At 39.6% G+C, this 17,986-nt stretch overlaps 1 protein-coding gene across 1 annotated transcript in view; it reads right to left on the minus strand.

The window, feature by feature from the left end:
• The window catches only part of Phex (phosphate regulating endopeptidase X-linked), a 194,893-nt gene that overhangs the window by 123,408 nt on the left and 53,499 nt on the right, over nucleotides 1–17,986 (minus strand). The window contains exons 8-10 of the mRNA XM_004866190.3: nucleotides 16,356–16,439; nucleotides 14,816–14,961; nucleotides 1,523–1,616 (exon numbers count right to left, since the gene is read on the minus strand). Of these exons, the coding sequence (XP_004866247.2) occupies nucleotides 1,523–1,616; nucleotides 14,816–14,961; nucleotides 16,356–16,439 (324 nt within the window). The remainder of the gene's footprint in view (nucleotides 1–1,522; nucleotides 1,617–14,815; nucleotides 14,962–16,355; nucleotides 16,440–17,986) is intronic.

The raw sequence follows: 17,986 nt of genomic DNA on the forward strand, positions 1-17,986 counted from the left end.
ACATGGTTTCTCTTCTATGAGAAACTCAAAATATAAATAAAGTGACTTCATATTCTAGTGACTTTAAAGGACAAAGATGTACCCAAACAATTGCATTGCTCTTCAAATGCAATGGCCCACTATGAATTTCTGTACTTAACTAGTTTTGCTAATAACTAAAATATCTATTAAAAAGAAATCAAAACTTATAAGATTTGCTATTCACAACTTTAACTTGATAGAAAAGTGAAATAGGGCCAGGGATTTAGCTCAATGTCATGGCACCTGCCTCACAAGCACAAGGTCCTGAGTTCCATCCCCAGTTCCAAAATAAAAGAAAGAAATACTTTTCCAAGTCACAAAATCTGCAAATCCTTGAGTGCTGGCAGAACTGCAAAAATGCAAGCCTCAGAAACATGGATAAGAGTAGCATCTGTGTCACTTAGGAGGCTGTAAGGGCGGCCAAGGAGCAAAGACTCAAGAGTCAGGTGAGTGGGGAGAAAGAAATCGATTTCCGCACTTAAGTGAGGTCTCCAAAGAGATGGAATTGGGGTAGGTCTCATGGGCCTAGAATTCGGATAGACTCAAGATGAAAGACTTAAGTAGTATTAAAAACAAAATTATAACCCCAAATTAAAAATGAAACTTATAATCTAATAATATATCATGTACATTTTGAATATTCAGAACACTGAAAAGATAGTCTGATGCAACTGATCGAGAAACTGTGTTCCTCCAGTCCAGCTGGAACTTTGTACTCTTTGGTCAATATCTCCCCTTTCCCCAGCCCTCCCTTCTCCAGCCTCTGCTCATCACCATTCTACTATGTTTCTAAGAGATAACTATTTTAGATCTCATATATACATGAGACCATATAGAATTTGTCTGCCTCTATTAGAAAGCTATTTTAGATTCCACATATAAATGAGAAAATACTGAATGTGCTTTCCTGTACACAGTGATAATATACACACAGTAATAGTAATCGTATGTTTCAAATTTGCTAAAATAAATTTTAATGCTTTCAACACAAAAAGACACATTAGTAAGATGATAGATGTATTAATTAACTTGTATGACTCTTTACTATAATATCTAGATAGATCAAAACATAACATTGTACCCAAACAAATATACATGAGCATCCCAATTATTATCAGTTAAAAATTTTAAAAATAAATATAAGTAAAAATACTTTAAAAGATAATTATAAATATGCCACTAACAAATGTTAACACTATAATTAAAGTCACCCAATTTACAGCACTGGGAAAAATAAAAGTTAGTTGAAAAGTGGAGGAGAGTTTGGAAACAATGTCACCATAAATATCTTTATTTAGCACAATCAAGGTAAAGCTTGAATGTACTTTTAGTGTGTGTAAGTTATACCTGAATGAAAAGTAACTTTAAAAAGTAGAGTTTGAGCTACAAATTCCCTCTGTTCCATCCCTCAAAACGATTTTTATTGGATCAGTTCATGTACAGACTCCTCTGGCATGTAAAGTTATCTAGTGATATAACATTGCGATTTTCTTAAACTCACCCGTGAGAATTCCAGCCACCTATATTGAAAGCGCCTGCTAAGGTTTGGAATTCTGGAATAAACCATTCTCCACACCAAATAGTTGGCAATGGTCCTGTTAACAGAGAGAAATGCACATTTATTGTATTTTGGGTCGATATCTGATGCTCTGCAGAATGCCTTCAGAAAAATGATTGGCGAAGTTCCAGGGAGACGCCTCTGACTCATATAAAAATGCAGCATTTTCACTTGAGAAATGACAGGAGATGATACAATGTCAATGAGCACAACCAAAATTGGCTTACCTCTCACCACCTACTACAGCTGGATGAAACAAAGATTCCAGCCCCAGGCCTGAGAGTGTACATTTTCCTTTCCTTCTCAGGGCAGAGAATTTACTATTGCCCAGCCTTCCATGTCAGGAAAACGTGACTACCTCTGAATTACAAGTGACTTGATACAAATCACACCTATTCTTTGCCTTTAGAAACTAACAGCAAAATATTGACTAATATCAATCATCTAAATTTGCGCCCTGGTTTTATACCCTGTAAGCTCAAGGAAGTCACTTAAGCTCTCTAATTTATCTTTCCTTGTAGTACACTGAGGAAGATCCCTACCTCACAGGGTTATTGTGAGGTTAAAATAAATAACAAAATGCTTGACAAAGAGGAATTTCCCAAGTTTTTGGTTGTTGTTCACTTCCAAACATATAAACAATCCCATATGCTTCTGTAATGCACATAAAACATATTTTTAAATCTCTGTTACATTTTAGGTGTTGCCTTTTTCTAAAAGCAAAAGATGCCCTGACCTCAGACAGATTCGTGACCTGAGTTAATTTCTGACTTAATAGCGATGATGGATTTTTAATGACCCATCCTCTCTCAGCTGTGCCATTACCATGGTGAATAATAACACGAAGTCCTAAGATTGCTCTTGGGTCCATCTGACACTTGACAGCAGGATGACAGAGTGATGCTTACCAGCTCACCCCGAACCACCCACACTCTCGTTTGCAGGCTGCTCTAACGTAGGGGACCTATGCACTTCTCAAAAAATATTGTACACTATATATGCCAATCTATAGATGTTTGTTTTAATGTATATAACAATGTAAGTAATATATTAGGAATATTTAAACAAATGCAGAAATAAACATTTTAAAAGATAAAATAAAAATATTTTCAAAGGTCACTAATCCTTCAAACATTATTGTCATTCTTCAAGACATATTAGGATTAGGTTAATACAACAACAGTGGGTATAAATCCATATTTCATATAGTCTTAACTATTAAAAAAAATTGACACGCCCTTGTCAGATTACCATTTTCCTCCCTGTCATCTAGCTAACCAAGATGGCATACTAGAGTAAGAGAGGGGTCATTTTTGCCATTTTCTTGCTACTTGCTTCTGGTTACATTATTAGTAATGGCTTTCATTCCTGTTGCTCTGCAGTAATTTTTAAGCCACTTGTCAATGTTGGGAAGATTAAACTAAACTAGACGATAAAATTCATAAATCTACATATGTACACAAACAACTCCAGATTATTTTTCGATCTACTGAATGGAAACAAAACTGAGAGACTGTCCCTGCCATGTGTGCCATCAGGATCAAGTGTAGAGTCCATGGCCAACTATATAGAATTTGTTAAAGACTTATTATTTTTCCAATTGAAAAATAAGGATCTAAGAGTACTAAATTTTTCTTCTTGGACCCCAGGGATCTTGCTGGGGCAAATACACTCCCTCTCAGAGACCATCCCCCAAATCAGCCAAGTGGAGCCCTCATTCATGCTCTGTTCAGGCGACTGTCATAAACATGCCATTTTACATCATTCCTTTGGGTCTTTGGGGTACACATCTCTACTTTGGTACAAGATGAGCAGTGCTCACTGAGTACCTGCTATGGGCCCGTACTGTACAGGTGCCTTGAAAACTGTAAAGCAGGAACTCAGCACTCACAAAGAGCTCAAGATTTCAGTTTGTGCATAAAGCTGTTTTTTTTTTAAGTGAAGGGATACACTTTAAATACATATGGCATCGGTTATGGCTTAGATCAAGAATGATCCCCACAAAACTCTCTTGTATTCAGAGGCAAGGCTTTTGGAAGGCATTTGGATTGGGGGCATGCTATCGCTGAATGTGATGTTAAGAGGTAGGGCCTAACCACAAGAGGCAGGTCGCCAGAGGTGTGACCTGAAGGGTAAATCTCCCTACCCTACCTCTCCCTTCTCTGCTTCCTGGCCACTGGGATATGAGTAGCTTTCCTCTGTGGCAGGCCCTTTCACCATGTCACTTCTGTATTTGAGCCTGCCAACCATGGACTAAAACTTCTGAAATTGTAAGCCAAAATAAACCTCTCCCTCTTTAGAGGAAGGCAAAGAAAGAAAAATTAAGATATGTGTGCTGTGACTATACACTTTGACTTACTTTCTTCATTTTCCATTTCCTTTATATACACATTTTTCTGGTTTGCTCGCACTAAACCCGATTTGTTTTATAAATATTTTGTTTTACATGATTAAGATGTCATCTATTTTTGTATCAAATGACCTCTAAGTATGATAGTACCTTTGTGGAATACAAGTGATTGTTAAAATAAGATACTGGGTGTCAGCTGGGTTCAGTTTTAGGGTTAATAAGGCTCTGTATTCATTTGATTGCTCTAAACCAGCTGTGCTTGGTGGCACATGCCTGTAATCCCAGAACTCTGGAAGGCTGAGGCAGGAGGATCACCAGGGAGGTGTGTTAGATGCTATTAGAGGGCCATTCCATGCTCCGGTTCCATAGGCTTAGTGAAGTACTTTATTCACACAAAATAACACGTTTTCTAAACCAAATGTTACCTAGGCATTGCTCTGTAATTGGATTTGCACGGATGCATGCATGACACATTAACCACTGAATCTGAATTTTAATTTTCATCGTTTCATCTTGAATTTTCTTTGTAACCTAAAAAGTCACTATGCTTGCTCACTGTGCCTCTTCCTCATGTGCAACAAGAGGGTAATTTTGACCTACCTCCAAAATGTGTAAAATTAATAAAGAGATTTTTAAAAAGCAAAAAAAAAGATATGTGTGTACAGGCACATAATAACCTAAATGTATGTAAACATCATATGTCATAAATATGCTAAGAATAATATTAGCAAAAAATGAAACTGGGAAAAGGGGATTTAGAGATAGAAGGAGGGAGTGGGGTGGGAATGAGAAGGGCATAAAAGAGGAAACAATCTGTATTATGCACATGTACCAATTACCCAAGATGAATGTAAACTTCATGTATTGCAAACATGTACTAATAACAAAAATGATTTCTCGGTTTAATGCCATATAAAAATCTCTTTTTCTAATCTATTACTCTCTCTTCAGTTTAACATTGCCTTATAATTTTGTGCTACCCTGGCTGCTAGAAAAAAAAAACATTAAACATGTAAGTGTAAGAAAAAAAAAATTAAAAAACCTCTCCCTCTTTAAGTTGTGGGTATCAGGTATTTTGTCCCAGCAATGAGAAAGTAACTAAGATATAATCCTTCTTTCACTGACTCAGTTAACACATACATTCTGAGCACCCATATATGGACTAACAGTTCAAGGTGCTGGGGAGATGGAGAGATGATGAAGATGTACCCTTGATCTCTTGGAGCTTATAGTTGAGCAGGGGAGATGAGGCACGTTCATAAATAATTATTCGGGAGGACCTAGTGCCCAAAAAGACACTTCCCTAGAAGAACAGCAGACCTCACACTGAGAGGCAAAGTTAGGCTTCATGAAAGGGACAGGGCTTGAGTCATTCTTAAAGACTGGAATGCTTTGGTTTGTGTAGCAGGGTGTGAGGAGACTAATAATGGAGGAATAGGCCATGTACTGGAGGGGACAATGAGCACGGTCATTGCTCGAGAAAGTAGGCAGAAAAGCCAACCGTGCTGGGGAGACGCTGGCAGCACTCATGGTCTAGAGCAGTGGTGGTGAACCTATGGCACGCATGCCACAGCAGGCTGTTTTTAATGCTGAAAGCTCTAAAAGATTCACCATCACTGGTCTAGAATCTGCCATGTCAGTGAGGTAGGATCCTGGCCCTATGCAAGATCTTTGTTTGCTTTGTCCTTAAAACACTGCTTGCTGCATGTATGAGCTGTCCTGGCTCCACAGGTATAGCTTAGAAGGTCAGTGGCTGGCAGATGTCCTTCCATGAATTCAAAAGATGGCCTTTCCAGGGGGTGGTGATGAGCCAGATCAAATGGGGAAGTTGTAGGGTAGAGCACAAATCTTGGTGGTGGAAGAGGCAGTGTGGCAGAAGTAGAAAGAGGGTCTTTAGAAAGGTCTTTAGAAAGAGGGGCCTTTCCAGCTTGCAGAATCATGCCACATAGCCTTCTCATGCTATCTATAATCCTTACATCACAGCTATAAGAGATAGAATATTATACCCATTTTACATATTAGGAAATTTGAGGCTTAGGACCATTAAGTAAACTCCTCATTACACAGTCAGTGGGTCTCAAATTAGTAGAATTACTTCAGGAGTTTTTAAAGGTTAGGCTACACCAGGCCAATTAAATTATAGTCTCTAGAGTAGGAGCCAGTATACACGTTGTTTTTAAGTCTTCCTACCAAATCCAATGTGCAGCCAAGTTGAAAAACCACTGTAATAATCCACAGAGGCCAGACAAGAGACCAATATATCCAACTACAAACCTGTGTACTGTTCCCTACACCATACAGCAATGAATTAAAGCCTAAGACTCCCTGGCCAGGCACTAAGACCCCAAAAGTCTGCGAATAAAAGTGCTTTGCAGAAATCTGTGAACACACAAAAGAATAGTCAGGACTTCCTGGCCAAGGCATTACTAGGATGATAGCCTCACAACGAGACCTCTGAGAGCAGGAAGATGGAATGGTGGGAAGCTCACACAGCAAGACAATGGTGTTGATGACTTGCTCCAGTGTGTTATAAATATGCTGACAGAATGCTATGGAGCACAGCTCAGGAGTGCTAATATTACCACACCAGGAACAGATATGACCATAATGATGGAAGCACTGCCACCTAATGCTCAGATACATAAAAAAAAAAACAAAACAAAAATCAAACTCAGCCACAGTCCTTGAAAATATTATAATGTCTTTTTTTTAAAAAGCATTTTCAGCAGTATGGTAATATCCCCAAATGACAATAAATAAAGTAGAAGAAAGCAAAGCATCCCTGAAGAGAACCACCACTAAGAAAAGCAACATGAAATCCTCCCCCAAAGCCTCTGACTTGGAAGATTTGTTTTCTTTTTTTAGAAAGTTTTTGCTGCCTCATGTTCTCAATTCACAACACCTTGCATTTATATTACATTTAAGATGGGCCAGGGATTTAGCTCAATGGTTCCGCTGCCTGCCTTCTAAGCGTAAGGTCCCGAGTTTGATCCTTGGTACCAAAAACAAACAAACAAACAAAAAACTACGTTATATTACATTTAAGAGATGATAAAATACTTTCTTTGATCCTCATAACAAGACTTTGGAGTCGTTGCTATTATTATTCCTATTTTCAGATGAAGAAAACAAAAGTCAGAGGACAAGGGCATGCCCAATCCAAGACTAACAGTTTGGTCTTCAGGCTGAAGCTTGATTTTGCTCCTCCCCATCACACTACCTGAGGTGAGCCAGGGAGTTCTTCTCAAGGGCTGCAAAAGGCATAGACATCCTCCCGAATCTTACAGGCCACCCAGGCAGTAGTTCTCAAAGTGTGTCCTTGGGCCAGCAGCTTTGGAATCTCCTGAACACTTGGTAGAAAACTCCTGGCCACAACCCTAGACCTAGTAAATCAGAAACTGGGGAGGAGGGCAGGCAGACTGCTTCAGCAAGCCCCCCAGGGGGTTCAAATACATGTCAGGCACTCGTATAGGAAGACTCCATCTTCTCATCTTTCTGCAATGCAGCTCAACCAGGACTTCCTAAATCCTAGATGGATGCTTCTTAAACTTGTATATAAATCACCTGGGGGATATTATTTAAATTGCAGATTCTGATTCAGTAGGTCAGGGTCAAAGCCTGAGATTCTGCATTTCTGACAAGCTCTCAGGTCATGCCCATATTGCCCCTCTGTGGAGCAGACTTTGCGGTGCAAGGCTCTAGATAACCCTCAGGAGAGCTGAGCCTCATCAGAGATCCCAAAAATGGCATATTTTCCAGATAAGATGTTGGAGTCACCTTTCCAACCAGAGTTAGCTTACTTTAATGTACACTGTGCTTGCTTTATATGAAAATAACACTGAATACAAGCAAGCTCACAAGGGCTTGGCAAAATTCCCAAAGGTCTTGATATCCCACCCCCACCCAGGAAAGTATTAGGTGGGAAGAATCTGAGGGAGTCTCAAATCAGAAATGGAGACGAGATGTGGGGGCCAGAAAAAAGGAAGTCTATAGTGCCTGTCCTAGCAAGAGATGTTAGTAGATGTTTACCAACTGCCTTGCCAAAAGAAAACCATTTGCAACATTTGCTAATTTTCATGATGTACAACTTCCCTCATTGTTCTTTTCAAACTATTGATGAGAGATCACTGGGCACAGAGTTAGAAAAAGATGCAAACAGCTTGAGGGATCCAGCACATCCCTGTCTCCTCACCCCCTTTTCACTTCAACTATCAACTTCTGTTCTCCATGGTGTCTTCCAGACCATGTCTCCAATGGTCATGCCCCGGCCAGCTACTTATTTGAACTGCAAGGGCCAATGCAGTATCTGGCATCACTCTCTGGGAGAACTCATTGCTCTAGTTTGTGAAATGTACCACCTACCAAAGAGTAAATGCCACCAGTAACTGTAAATAATAATGGTGCTTAGCATCTCATGACTTCTACTTGATTTTCATAGTCAGATACTCAGAACAGAGACACAGCAGAGATCCCTGACCTGATAAGGCACAGATGGCTATTTCTTCAGTGGAGCCTCTAAAGCAGAGGTGGGAGGATGCTGGGAACAATAAAGTAAAGTTTGTTCTCTGCATATCCCAAACCTGAAGCAGCCCCTCAGCTGCCTAGCCATCTGCCTTGAGGTTGACATCTGGGTTCATGCTAGCCCCAATACCCTAGAAGTTGATCATCACCTTTATCCACTCTCCTGGAGAACTGTTCCTTATCTTTTGGGATTCTGCTCATATGTCCTCTCTCTGATAGTGGTGATGAAGCATCTGACATCTGATCCACCTCTGGAGATATTAAAGAAGTGTCCACTGTGTGAGAAGCACAATGCGAGGTCTCAAAGCTCCAAAAGGAATTACAAGAGTCCTTGCCATCAGATGCCCACTGTGTCGTGGTGGGGGAGGAGGAAGAGGCACTGAAATAAAAGTGATAATTTCAAGAAAATGAGATAAGTTCTTTGAGAGAGGTGTGTTTGGGAAAATTCCAAGTCCTTTTCCTCTAGGCACATAGACTATTTTCCAGCTTCCCTTACAGTTATATGAGTCATGTGACTGAGTAATGGCTTATAGAATATGGGTAGAAGTGACATATCCCACTTTTAGGCCTTCCCAAAAATACCTATGCAGTCTCCACCTTCTCTCTTTTGATATCTGTCAGCTGAATAGAGAGAGTGCCAAAACCTCAGAAGAGGAGAAAGCCAAAAGATAGAAGGATGTTGGGGTCCTGAGTCACTACTTGGAAGAAACCTGACTTACAGGGACACCCATATTGGACTGTTCCATGACCAGAGGGTACAACTTTTATTGCACAAGTCAATGAGAGTTTGGAGTTACTTGTTACAACAACAATAGCTTATATAGTAACTTTGGGAACCCAAGAGGAGCTCCCCTCAACTAGCCTTGTAGGGCTACATGAGAGAGGATCAAACATGACCAGCAGGGGCTGGGGAAGTAGCTTAGTGGTAGAGTACTTGCCTAGTGTGGGTTCTATCTCCAGCACCTAAAAAAGTAAATGTTATCAGCAACTTTACTGTAATACACAAGTAGTGTTGTCGATCTTCACAAGACAAGTACAGTGTCTTTAAATCTCAGAAGGATACACAGAATTCAAGATGTTTTTTGATGAAGTAGTTATTCAGGGATAAACTGAAATATGTGAGTTTTATATGAAATAAAAAATTGAATTTTGCCCCATTTTTTAAATGAACTTTATATGTACACAATGTCTGCAGTTATTTTCTATCTATATTTTCTTCTACTGCTATTCGCTATATTTATATCTTTCAAAGTTATCCTCCTGACAGAAACTAAATGACCCTCCAGTCGCAGTTTTTCTTGCTCCCTGTTATTATGAGAAGTCCTGAAACAGGCCTGCACTGGATATGTGCTGGTCCCACACACATACATGGGCATGGCCATCCACCAATTCCAAACCGGCCATACATTTGGCTTCCCCTTGGCATAGGGTAACAGAGGCACAGACTAACAACTAACCTGACCCTGGATGAGGACAACACCTGGGGAGAGGTGAGCCTGGAAAGACAGCAGACCCAGAGAGAAAGTACAGATCTGGACAGCAACTTAAGCAACTCCAGTGTTACCCTCCCAAAGTGACTGGGTAAAAGACCACAACAGGAAATTACTGCAGAGAGAGAGAGCAGACCATACATAGACCCCTCTGAGAACTATAACCTCAGGCTTGGAAGGCCATTGTCCCTGCCTTCCATCGGGAGCAACCAGACACCACAAGTGTCCACAGTAAGTGCAAGAATCCACTTGAACCCTCACCCTGTAGCCTACATCCAGCAGAGACCAGACAGCACATCGCATTTTCCATTACCAACTGTAGCAAGGACATACTTTGGCTTGGATGGTAACCACAGTCTTGGGTCAATGGACAGGAGGGCCTCTGGTGTAGGCAGGACAGAAACCCATAGAACCTAAAGCTAGGTGGAGAAAATTGTGACTGGCTGGATCCCAAGACTGAAGATCTTGGAAAGAAATCGCTCTTACAAAAACACAGAAGTATTAGCTCAGTGGCACTGCACCTGCCTTGCAAGTGTAAGGTCCTGAGTTCAATCCCTGGTACCGAAAAAAAAAAAAAAAAACAGAAGAATTTTTTTCTTTGACTCAATCTTTTTTTCTATTTGTTATTATTTTTCTTTTTCTTTTATTGGATTTTTGAAAAGTTTCAGATTGTTTTCTCCCTTTTCTGATCTTTCTCTTTTACTTTCTTTTCTCTCCTTTTCTCTTCCTTGTCTCTCATTTCCTGTATTTTGCTGTTTTTCTTCTTTTTCTTATTCATTCTTTTCTGTGACTGTTCTCTAACTATTAATTTCCTTTTACTTCTCAATATGAGCCTCATCTCACCTTTCTCTCTTCTCATATCCCATTGGTTAAATTTTTAGCTTTTTTCATTATCTAGTTCCTGAACAGAACCCTGGCTGCACAGGAAATAGTATCAACAATCAACAAATTGGATTGTATCAAATTTAAAAGCTTCTGCATAGCAAAAGAAACAACCAAGAGAGTGAAAGACAAACTACCGAATGGGAAAAAAATTTCCAGCTATTCCTCAGACAGAGGAATATAATATTTGGAATATATAAAGAACTCAAAAAAAAATTAGACCTCCCCCAAAAATAAAGGACCCAAGATAAAAATGGGCAAGTGAAATAGACACTTCACAGAAGAAGTATAAATGGCCACTAAACACATGAAGAAATGCTCAACATTGCTGCCCATTAAAGAAATGCAAATGAGAACAACATTGAGATTGCATCATGATGGCCAAGAAAGAATGGCCATCAAGACATCAAATAACAAATGCTGGCAAGGCTGCAGGGGAAAAAGGGAACCCTTCCACATTGTGGGTGGGAATATAAACTAGCACAACGGAAATCAGTATGGAGAGTCCTCAAAAAACTAAAACTAGAAATTTTATTTGACTCAGCTATTTCTCTTCTAGGTATCTTCCCAAAAGAGTTAAAAACAGCATATTACAGTGATACATGGATACCCATAATTATAGCAGCACAATTCATAATAGCTAAATCTTGGAAGCAGCCTATATGTCTAGCAACAAATGAATAGACATAGAAAATGTGTTATTTACACACAATGAAGTATTACCTGGCATAGAGATAAACATATCATTTGTAGGAAAATGGTTATGCCTTAAAACCATAATATTAAGTAAAATAAATCAGACACACAAGTTTAAATATCACATGGTTTCTCTTATATGAGAAACCCAAATTATAAATAAAGAGCAAAGTAAAAGATAGATAATAGGAAATAGGGAGATAGATGTCTTAGTTACTTTTCTCATTGCTGAGACAGAATGCCCAACACCCAAAGTTAAAGGAGGAAATGTTTATTTAGCTCACAATTTGCAGAGGTTTCACTTCATAGTTGGCTGGTTCCAAGGCAGGGTGGCATCACAGAGGAGAAAAAGTTCATGGCAGGCAGAGGTAGCAAAGCAAGCAAGGGGCAAGAAAAGCTTCTTTCTGTCCCTTATACTGTATCCACGCCTCTGAGATTAGAATGGTGCCAAACCGATCAGTGGACTGATATAGTAATCATCCACACTTAATCCTAGCATTGCACCATGAATCAATCCCATACTCTAGATACATCCACCTCTGAAAAAGCCTCATCTAGACACAAGCAACAATATTAGGTGTTTCTCAAATAGGAAGGGAATCAAGAGATGGAGGGGGAAGGAGGGGAGAGAAAGACAATGAGAAAAGGAATTAAAATGTGTTATGCATGTGTACCAACTTCACACAAGGAATGTAAACACTATGTACCACAAACATGTACCAATAAAAATTAAATGAAATAATAAGAAAGGAAGGAAAGAAGGAAAGAAGGGAGGGAGGGAAGAAGGAAGGAAAGAAGGAAGAAAGGAAGGAAGGAAAGAGGAAAGAAAGAAAAGAAAGAAAGGGAGAGAGAAAGAAAGGAAAGAAAGAGAGAGAGATAGAGAGAGAGAAAGAAAGAAAGAAAGAAAGAAAGAAAGAAAGAAAGAAAGAAAGAAAGAAAGAAAGAAAGAGACAGAAAAGTCCTGCAGTTCTGAAGTATAACCATCACCAAAGCCCAATCTATCCCCTGGTTGTTAAGTTAGGGTTTTTTTTCAATAAAATTAATACAATTTCCAAAAGTACCTCCAATTTTACAAGTAAAGGTAATGTTTAAATACCAAATAGTTTCTCTGGTGTGAGAAACTGAAAGTGTAAATGAGGACCAAAATGTATAATAGATAATGTGAAATAGGAAGAAAAGGGGCAAAGGGGAAGGAGGAGGAGGGAAGGGGTGGGGGAAAGGAAAGAAGGGTAAGAAAAAATATGGGAAAAGAAGGAAAAAATGGAAACAAAGTTTTTTGTAAATAGGGAGGGATGGAGAGGTGGAAGGGAGGGCAGGGGAAGGGGGAAAAAAGAAGAACCAAGATATATCATGTACAGGTGCAAATTCCCTATGATGAATGTGATCATAATGTATACCTAAAATTTACCAATAAACTTAATGAAAAAAAATGGTAATAGAGGCAAGTAGAAGAAATTGACTCACCAGGTGCTGAACAATGAAAATATAGCGTACCAAACCCCACATTCTAATGGAAATTATCAACAAAATTTAAAATATGTTCAGAAACTCAATGACATATAAGCAGAAAATCGATTGTGTTATAGTCATAGTCATAGTACAGGTTGATACTGTATGTCATAGTACAGGTTGATCAACCATAATCTGAAAATCCAAAACCTGAAATGCTCCAAAGCCCAAAATTTTTTGAATGTCAACTTGACACCAAGAGTAAAAAATTCTCCATCTGACTTCGTGTGAAGGGTCACAGACAAAATGTAGCATAAAATTGATATAAATAATACAGAATAAAGTGATCATCACCCTATGAATATAAGGCATACATGAAACAAATGAATTTTTTGTTTAGACTTGGATCCCATCTCCAAGACATCCCATTTAAATATATGCCAATATTCCAAAATCTGAAATCCAAAATGTTTCTGGTCCTAAAATTTTCAGATAGGGGATACTCATCTTGTACTACAAAGCTAGCAATTGCTTACAAAGAAACTGTAATGCAGTGATTTCCCCATCAACCAAAGAAGCTAATCACAACACTCCCAAAGTGCTTGCTTAAAATCCAGATTCCAAGGGCTGGGGATTTAGCTCAGTGGTTCTGCTGCCTGCCCCACAAGCGCAAGGACCTGAGTTTGATCCCTGGTACCAAAAACAAAAAACCAAAAAATCCAGATTCTGGGGCCTCACCGAGAGCCTTGGAGTGTGTATTTTCAAAAAGGGTTCAAGGTAATGCTCCTGGGATTCCTACCCAATGGAACACACTTGGAATGGCCAAGGTTCTGCCCCACATGTTCACTTAACTGTAAATTCAATTTTCATTTACAAAATTTTCAAAGAATCACTGCCTATCTCTGAATGGGAGACTTGAAAGTGAATGTATTGTTTCTTCTTTCTCTTGACTGTATATTCCCCTCAGTGAACCTAGATTACTTTTTGAAATAAATGTTATTTTATTGTCTTAAAAAGAGCAGCAACTCTGCAGAGCGTCTAAATGCTTCCAAAGGTGGGGACCCATGCTGCATTTTATTCCCAGAACTTTTGCAGGTGCTTTTTTTTTAACATAACTCCTGGCAACATAGCCTTGTCTGAGTCTGAAGGAAAAAAATATGATTTTTAATAATGGCCCAGCAATTAGGTTTAGTGAATGGTTTTTGTAAACGTGTTGACCTTTCTGTGATTCATTTTCTATAGTCAAAGCTGAGTGGCTTAATGAGCATGTAAATTTCTCTTTTGTGAGCATTTTTAGGACTTCTCTTTGTAGTACTAAACTAGCAAATCTAAAATGTTCTTTAAAGTAAGAAACACCTGACAGTTCCTAAATTTGTTTCATCAGTGCAATTTTTGTACAGCTCTCAAAATGGTCTTAAGTCTCTTCAATATTGGTACTTTGGTTTACTGCCAGAAAGTGACTGACTAGAAAAGAAATGAGAAGAAAGGCAGCAAAAGACCAAGAATGACCTGGAAAAATTAATATGCTCGTACAGAAATTTCAGGAAATAACATCATTGAATAACTCATTCCCAAAACTAATAAACAATTTAGGCTCTCAGAAAGACCAGTATGGAGAAAGACCAGAAATAAGGGGCAAAAACGTTTTGCATTTCTTGTCATCACAGCAAGTAAATTACACCAGATAATGGTTTAGGCCAATTTATCACAAAGGTCACCATAATTGTCCCTGTGACTCTTTTGCTGTAACTGTCTTTTAAAGCAACTTCCAAAGGATGATAGAAAGAAGGCCTTTCTGATGCACAGAGAAAACAAAAGCCACAGTAAAATGCATATGAAAGTTCTTACTTCTTCCTCTCAGAGCCCAATATCCTAAACAAATCTTTAAAGTACTGCGGGACACGGACCACCACATTTTCAGAGGGGCCAATGTCTTTCAGGTGGGGGTACAGTCTGGTATCAATGACCTTCTTGATGTAGCCCAGCCAGTCAAACTGAGGAGAGAGAGAGAGAAAAAAAAAGACAGAGAGATTTTGTTAGGCAACAAGTAAAAAGAAAGGCAAATAGAGTAGGCTGAGCACTTAAAGATGCAGCTGATCACTTTTTACTTGTCTAGACGATAAAGTCTTGACTACTGCCATTTATACCCATGGACAAATGGAGTCTGTGTATATGTACTGTGTGCACAGGGACTACACACACTCTGGCTCAGTGATGTGCACCGGTGCTCCCTGGACTCCTCCAGCTTCCTCCTTCCTCACAAGCTCCCTCTTCTTCCTTCATGCTGCTCTCGGGCCCCAGCCCTAGTCCTCTGGTCTTTGCTCCCTTCCTCCAACACACTCCCCTCATCTCCTGAACTTCCCTCCCTCCAGTCTACACTCTCCCACTCTCCCTTCCTTTGCACTGTGGTCTCCTTGCTCCCATACACACAGGTACAGATTCATCAGTACCTTGCTGTCTTCTCCCTGAAACAGCCTTTTTTAATCACGGGAAGAAACAAAGCAACAGAATGTAGAGTGCTCTTCCATTCTTCTCTAAAACACTACTTGGTGTATTAGACTAGCTCCCCTAAAAGGCATTTACCAACCTTTCTCCCTTTTCTTTTTCTACTACTGAAATGGAATCCCACTGAAATGGAATGCCCAGAATCCATCCCACTACCCACCCCAGAGTTAGGAGTGACCACATGACTCAATTCCACTAAATAAGGATTCCACCCAGTTCTACTAAATAAGGAAGATGTCTGGGGATATTCTGGAAAAGCTGTTTTGTTTTCCTTAAGAAAAGAGTCAGATGTGGCCAACACTGGTCCTTTCCCCCCTTCTTCTTGCCTTAATGGCAAATGCTATAATACATAGAGCTATGGTAGCCAGTTTCAAACCATGAATCATCAAATATGAAATTGAAAATCAAATATACTCCCAGGTGTGGCAGCACATGCCTGTAATCCCAGTACTTGGGAGGCTGAGGCAGCAGGATCACTGAGAGTTCAAGGCCAGCCTGAATTACAGAGGGTGACCTTATTTCAAAACAATAAACAAAAAAATCAAATACACTAAGCACAGTAGAATGCAAACATAAAAAGAACTTGGGTCTTTGATAATACTGTTTAACAGCAGAACTAACTATCACCTATGTCTAGATTTTTATCATATGAGAAAATGGGCTTTACAGTTTTAATCCACTGTCAGAAAGACTTTCTGTTCCCTATAACAGAAGGCATCCTGATATCCACACAAGGGATATTTTATGTGATAGCTGACAAAGTTGATGAAACCAAAAAGACTGAAAGTAGGTTTTTACGAGGCAAAAATTTGTACATAGATGAAATATAATCACTTGTAAAATGACCAGTTAAGAGAAAACTTCCTGGACAGTTTTCACCAACCTGGGGAATCATAGCACTCAGTTCAGAAATGTTCATTTTGTTGTACATAGCCTCACTCGTTCGGTTTTCATGTGGAATCATTATCTGTTGGGAAAAGACTTTAGTTATTTTTTCAAATGAGCCATTTCTTACTGCATGACTACTTTCTACATATGCCAAACATCTGCACACTATTAAAAAGTTTTTCAAAGCTTTGGTGTGGTGCCAAGCTGAAGAGAGAGACAAAAAAGACAACATTTTAGGTAGGATTAAGAAAAAAATTTTTTTTTAATTTACATGTTCTCTGCAGTGTAAAATATTGTCCCCGGTACAAGAACATCCCAGAATACCCTCTTTCTCTATAAAGTGAATGTGCAAAGTCCATTCCTGCCTCAGTATTGCCAGCCAAAGTGAAGTTGGACAATTGAGGCAAAAGTTCTACTTTCACCTCAGGTCTCCAGATGATGATCTCAACATTTTCTGAACCGCAGACCATCCCTTCATCTCTAAGGGCCAATATTCACTGGGGAACACAAGGCTATCAGATACCACTGCTACCCGTAATCATTCTGTCAACAGCTCATTCCATCATGTCTCCCTCTTTGGCCCTTTGGCCTTGAGATTCTCTTAGCCCTACTGCTGGGGATATGGATTCATTATCACCTAGACACATAAAAAACCTGCACCTCCCGGCCCTGACTCTTCACACTCTTTCCATTCCATAAGTTCATACTCTACACCATTTGGCCAACACCAAATCTAAGCTTCTAGCTTCCACCATGTTTAGCCTAATCTAAGAACAGCAATAGTGATTATCTTCCTTGAGGGTCATCTTAATCACTTCCACTGATAGACAGTAGATTCCATACCACCCTGAATAATAGCATGATCTTGTCTACATTTGATTTTTCTTGCATTAAACTTGCCACCTTCTACCTCACACATGACCTTTGTACCTCCTAACCACAGTCACCACCTCCATGGTTTAAACTATGATTCAAGATTTTGCCTGAGATTTATGTCCTCTAGAAAGCCTCTCCAATTAAACACAAATCCTACACCATCAACAAGACCTCTCCTTATGCACAGTCTCAGTAGATGGGATTGGTGAAATGCACACTTCCATGACTGTCTTTGCCAGGACGTATTTGGGCTTGAATGGGCTAGCCTGCCTCCTCAGCCTCAGAAGATTCTCTAAGACTACATATCCCACTAATTTTGAATATACCTAGTAGCCCAAAGTACAAGAGAAAGAGGAGAGCGTTCCTACCAGGCCAAAAATCTATACCCCATGGATTCTTCAAGGCAAAATCACAGAGGGCTGAGTGGCAGACACTTGCCTCCTCTTTTCTTTCTTTTTTTTTGGTACCGGGGATTGAACTCGGGTCCTTGTGCTTTCAAGACAGGCAGTGGAACCACTGAGCTAAATCCCCAGCCCTACCTCCTCTCTTCTAAATACTTCAATGCCCTTAGCCTCTCCCTGCTCACCCTCCATAGGAGAGGCTATGTGTACCTTACCGTTTCCTGGCAGTCTCAGAGAATTTCCACATGCCTTCTCTTTCGACAGGCTCACAGCCCCAAATTGGAGCCCTTTGGCCTCAGAGCTGTTTTCAACTCTCTGCCAGCTACTCCCCTGCACATAATGGATTTGT

Source organism: Heterocephalus glaber, unplaced genomic scaffold (genome assembly GCF_053883595.1).
Source record: "Heterocephalus glaber isolate CG9 unplaced genomic scaffold, H.glaber_assembly_v1.0 deba00001594, whole genome shotgun sequence".
Taxonomy (NCBI): Eukaryota; Metazoa; Chordata; class Mammalia; order Rodentia; family Bathyergidae; genus Heterocephalus; species Heterocephalus glaber.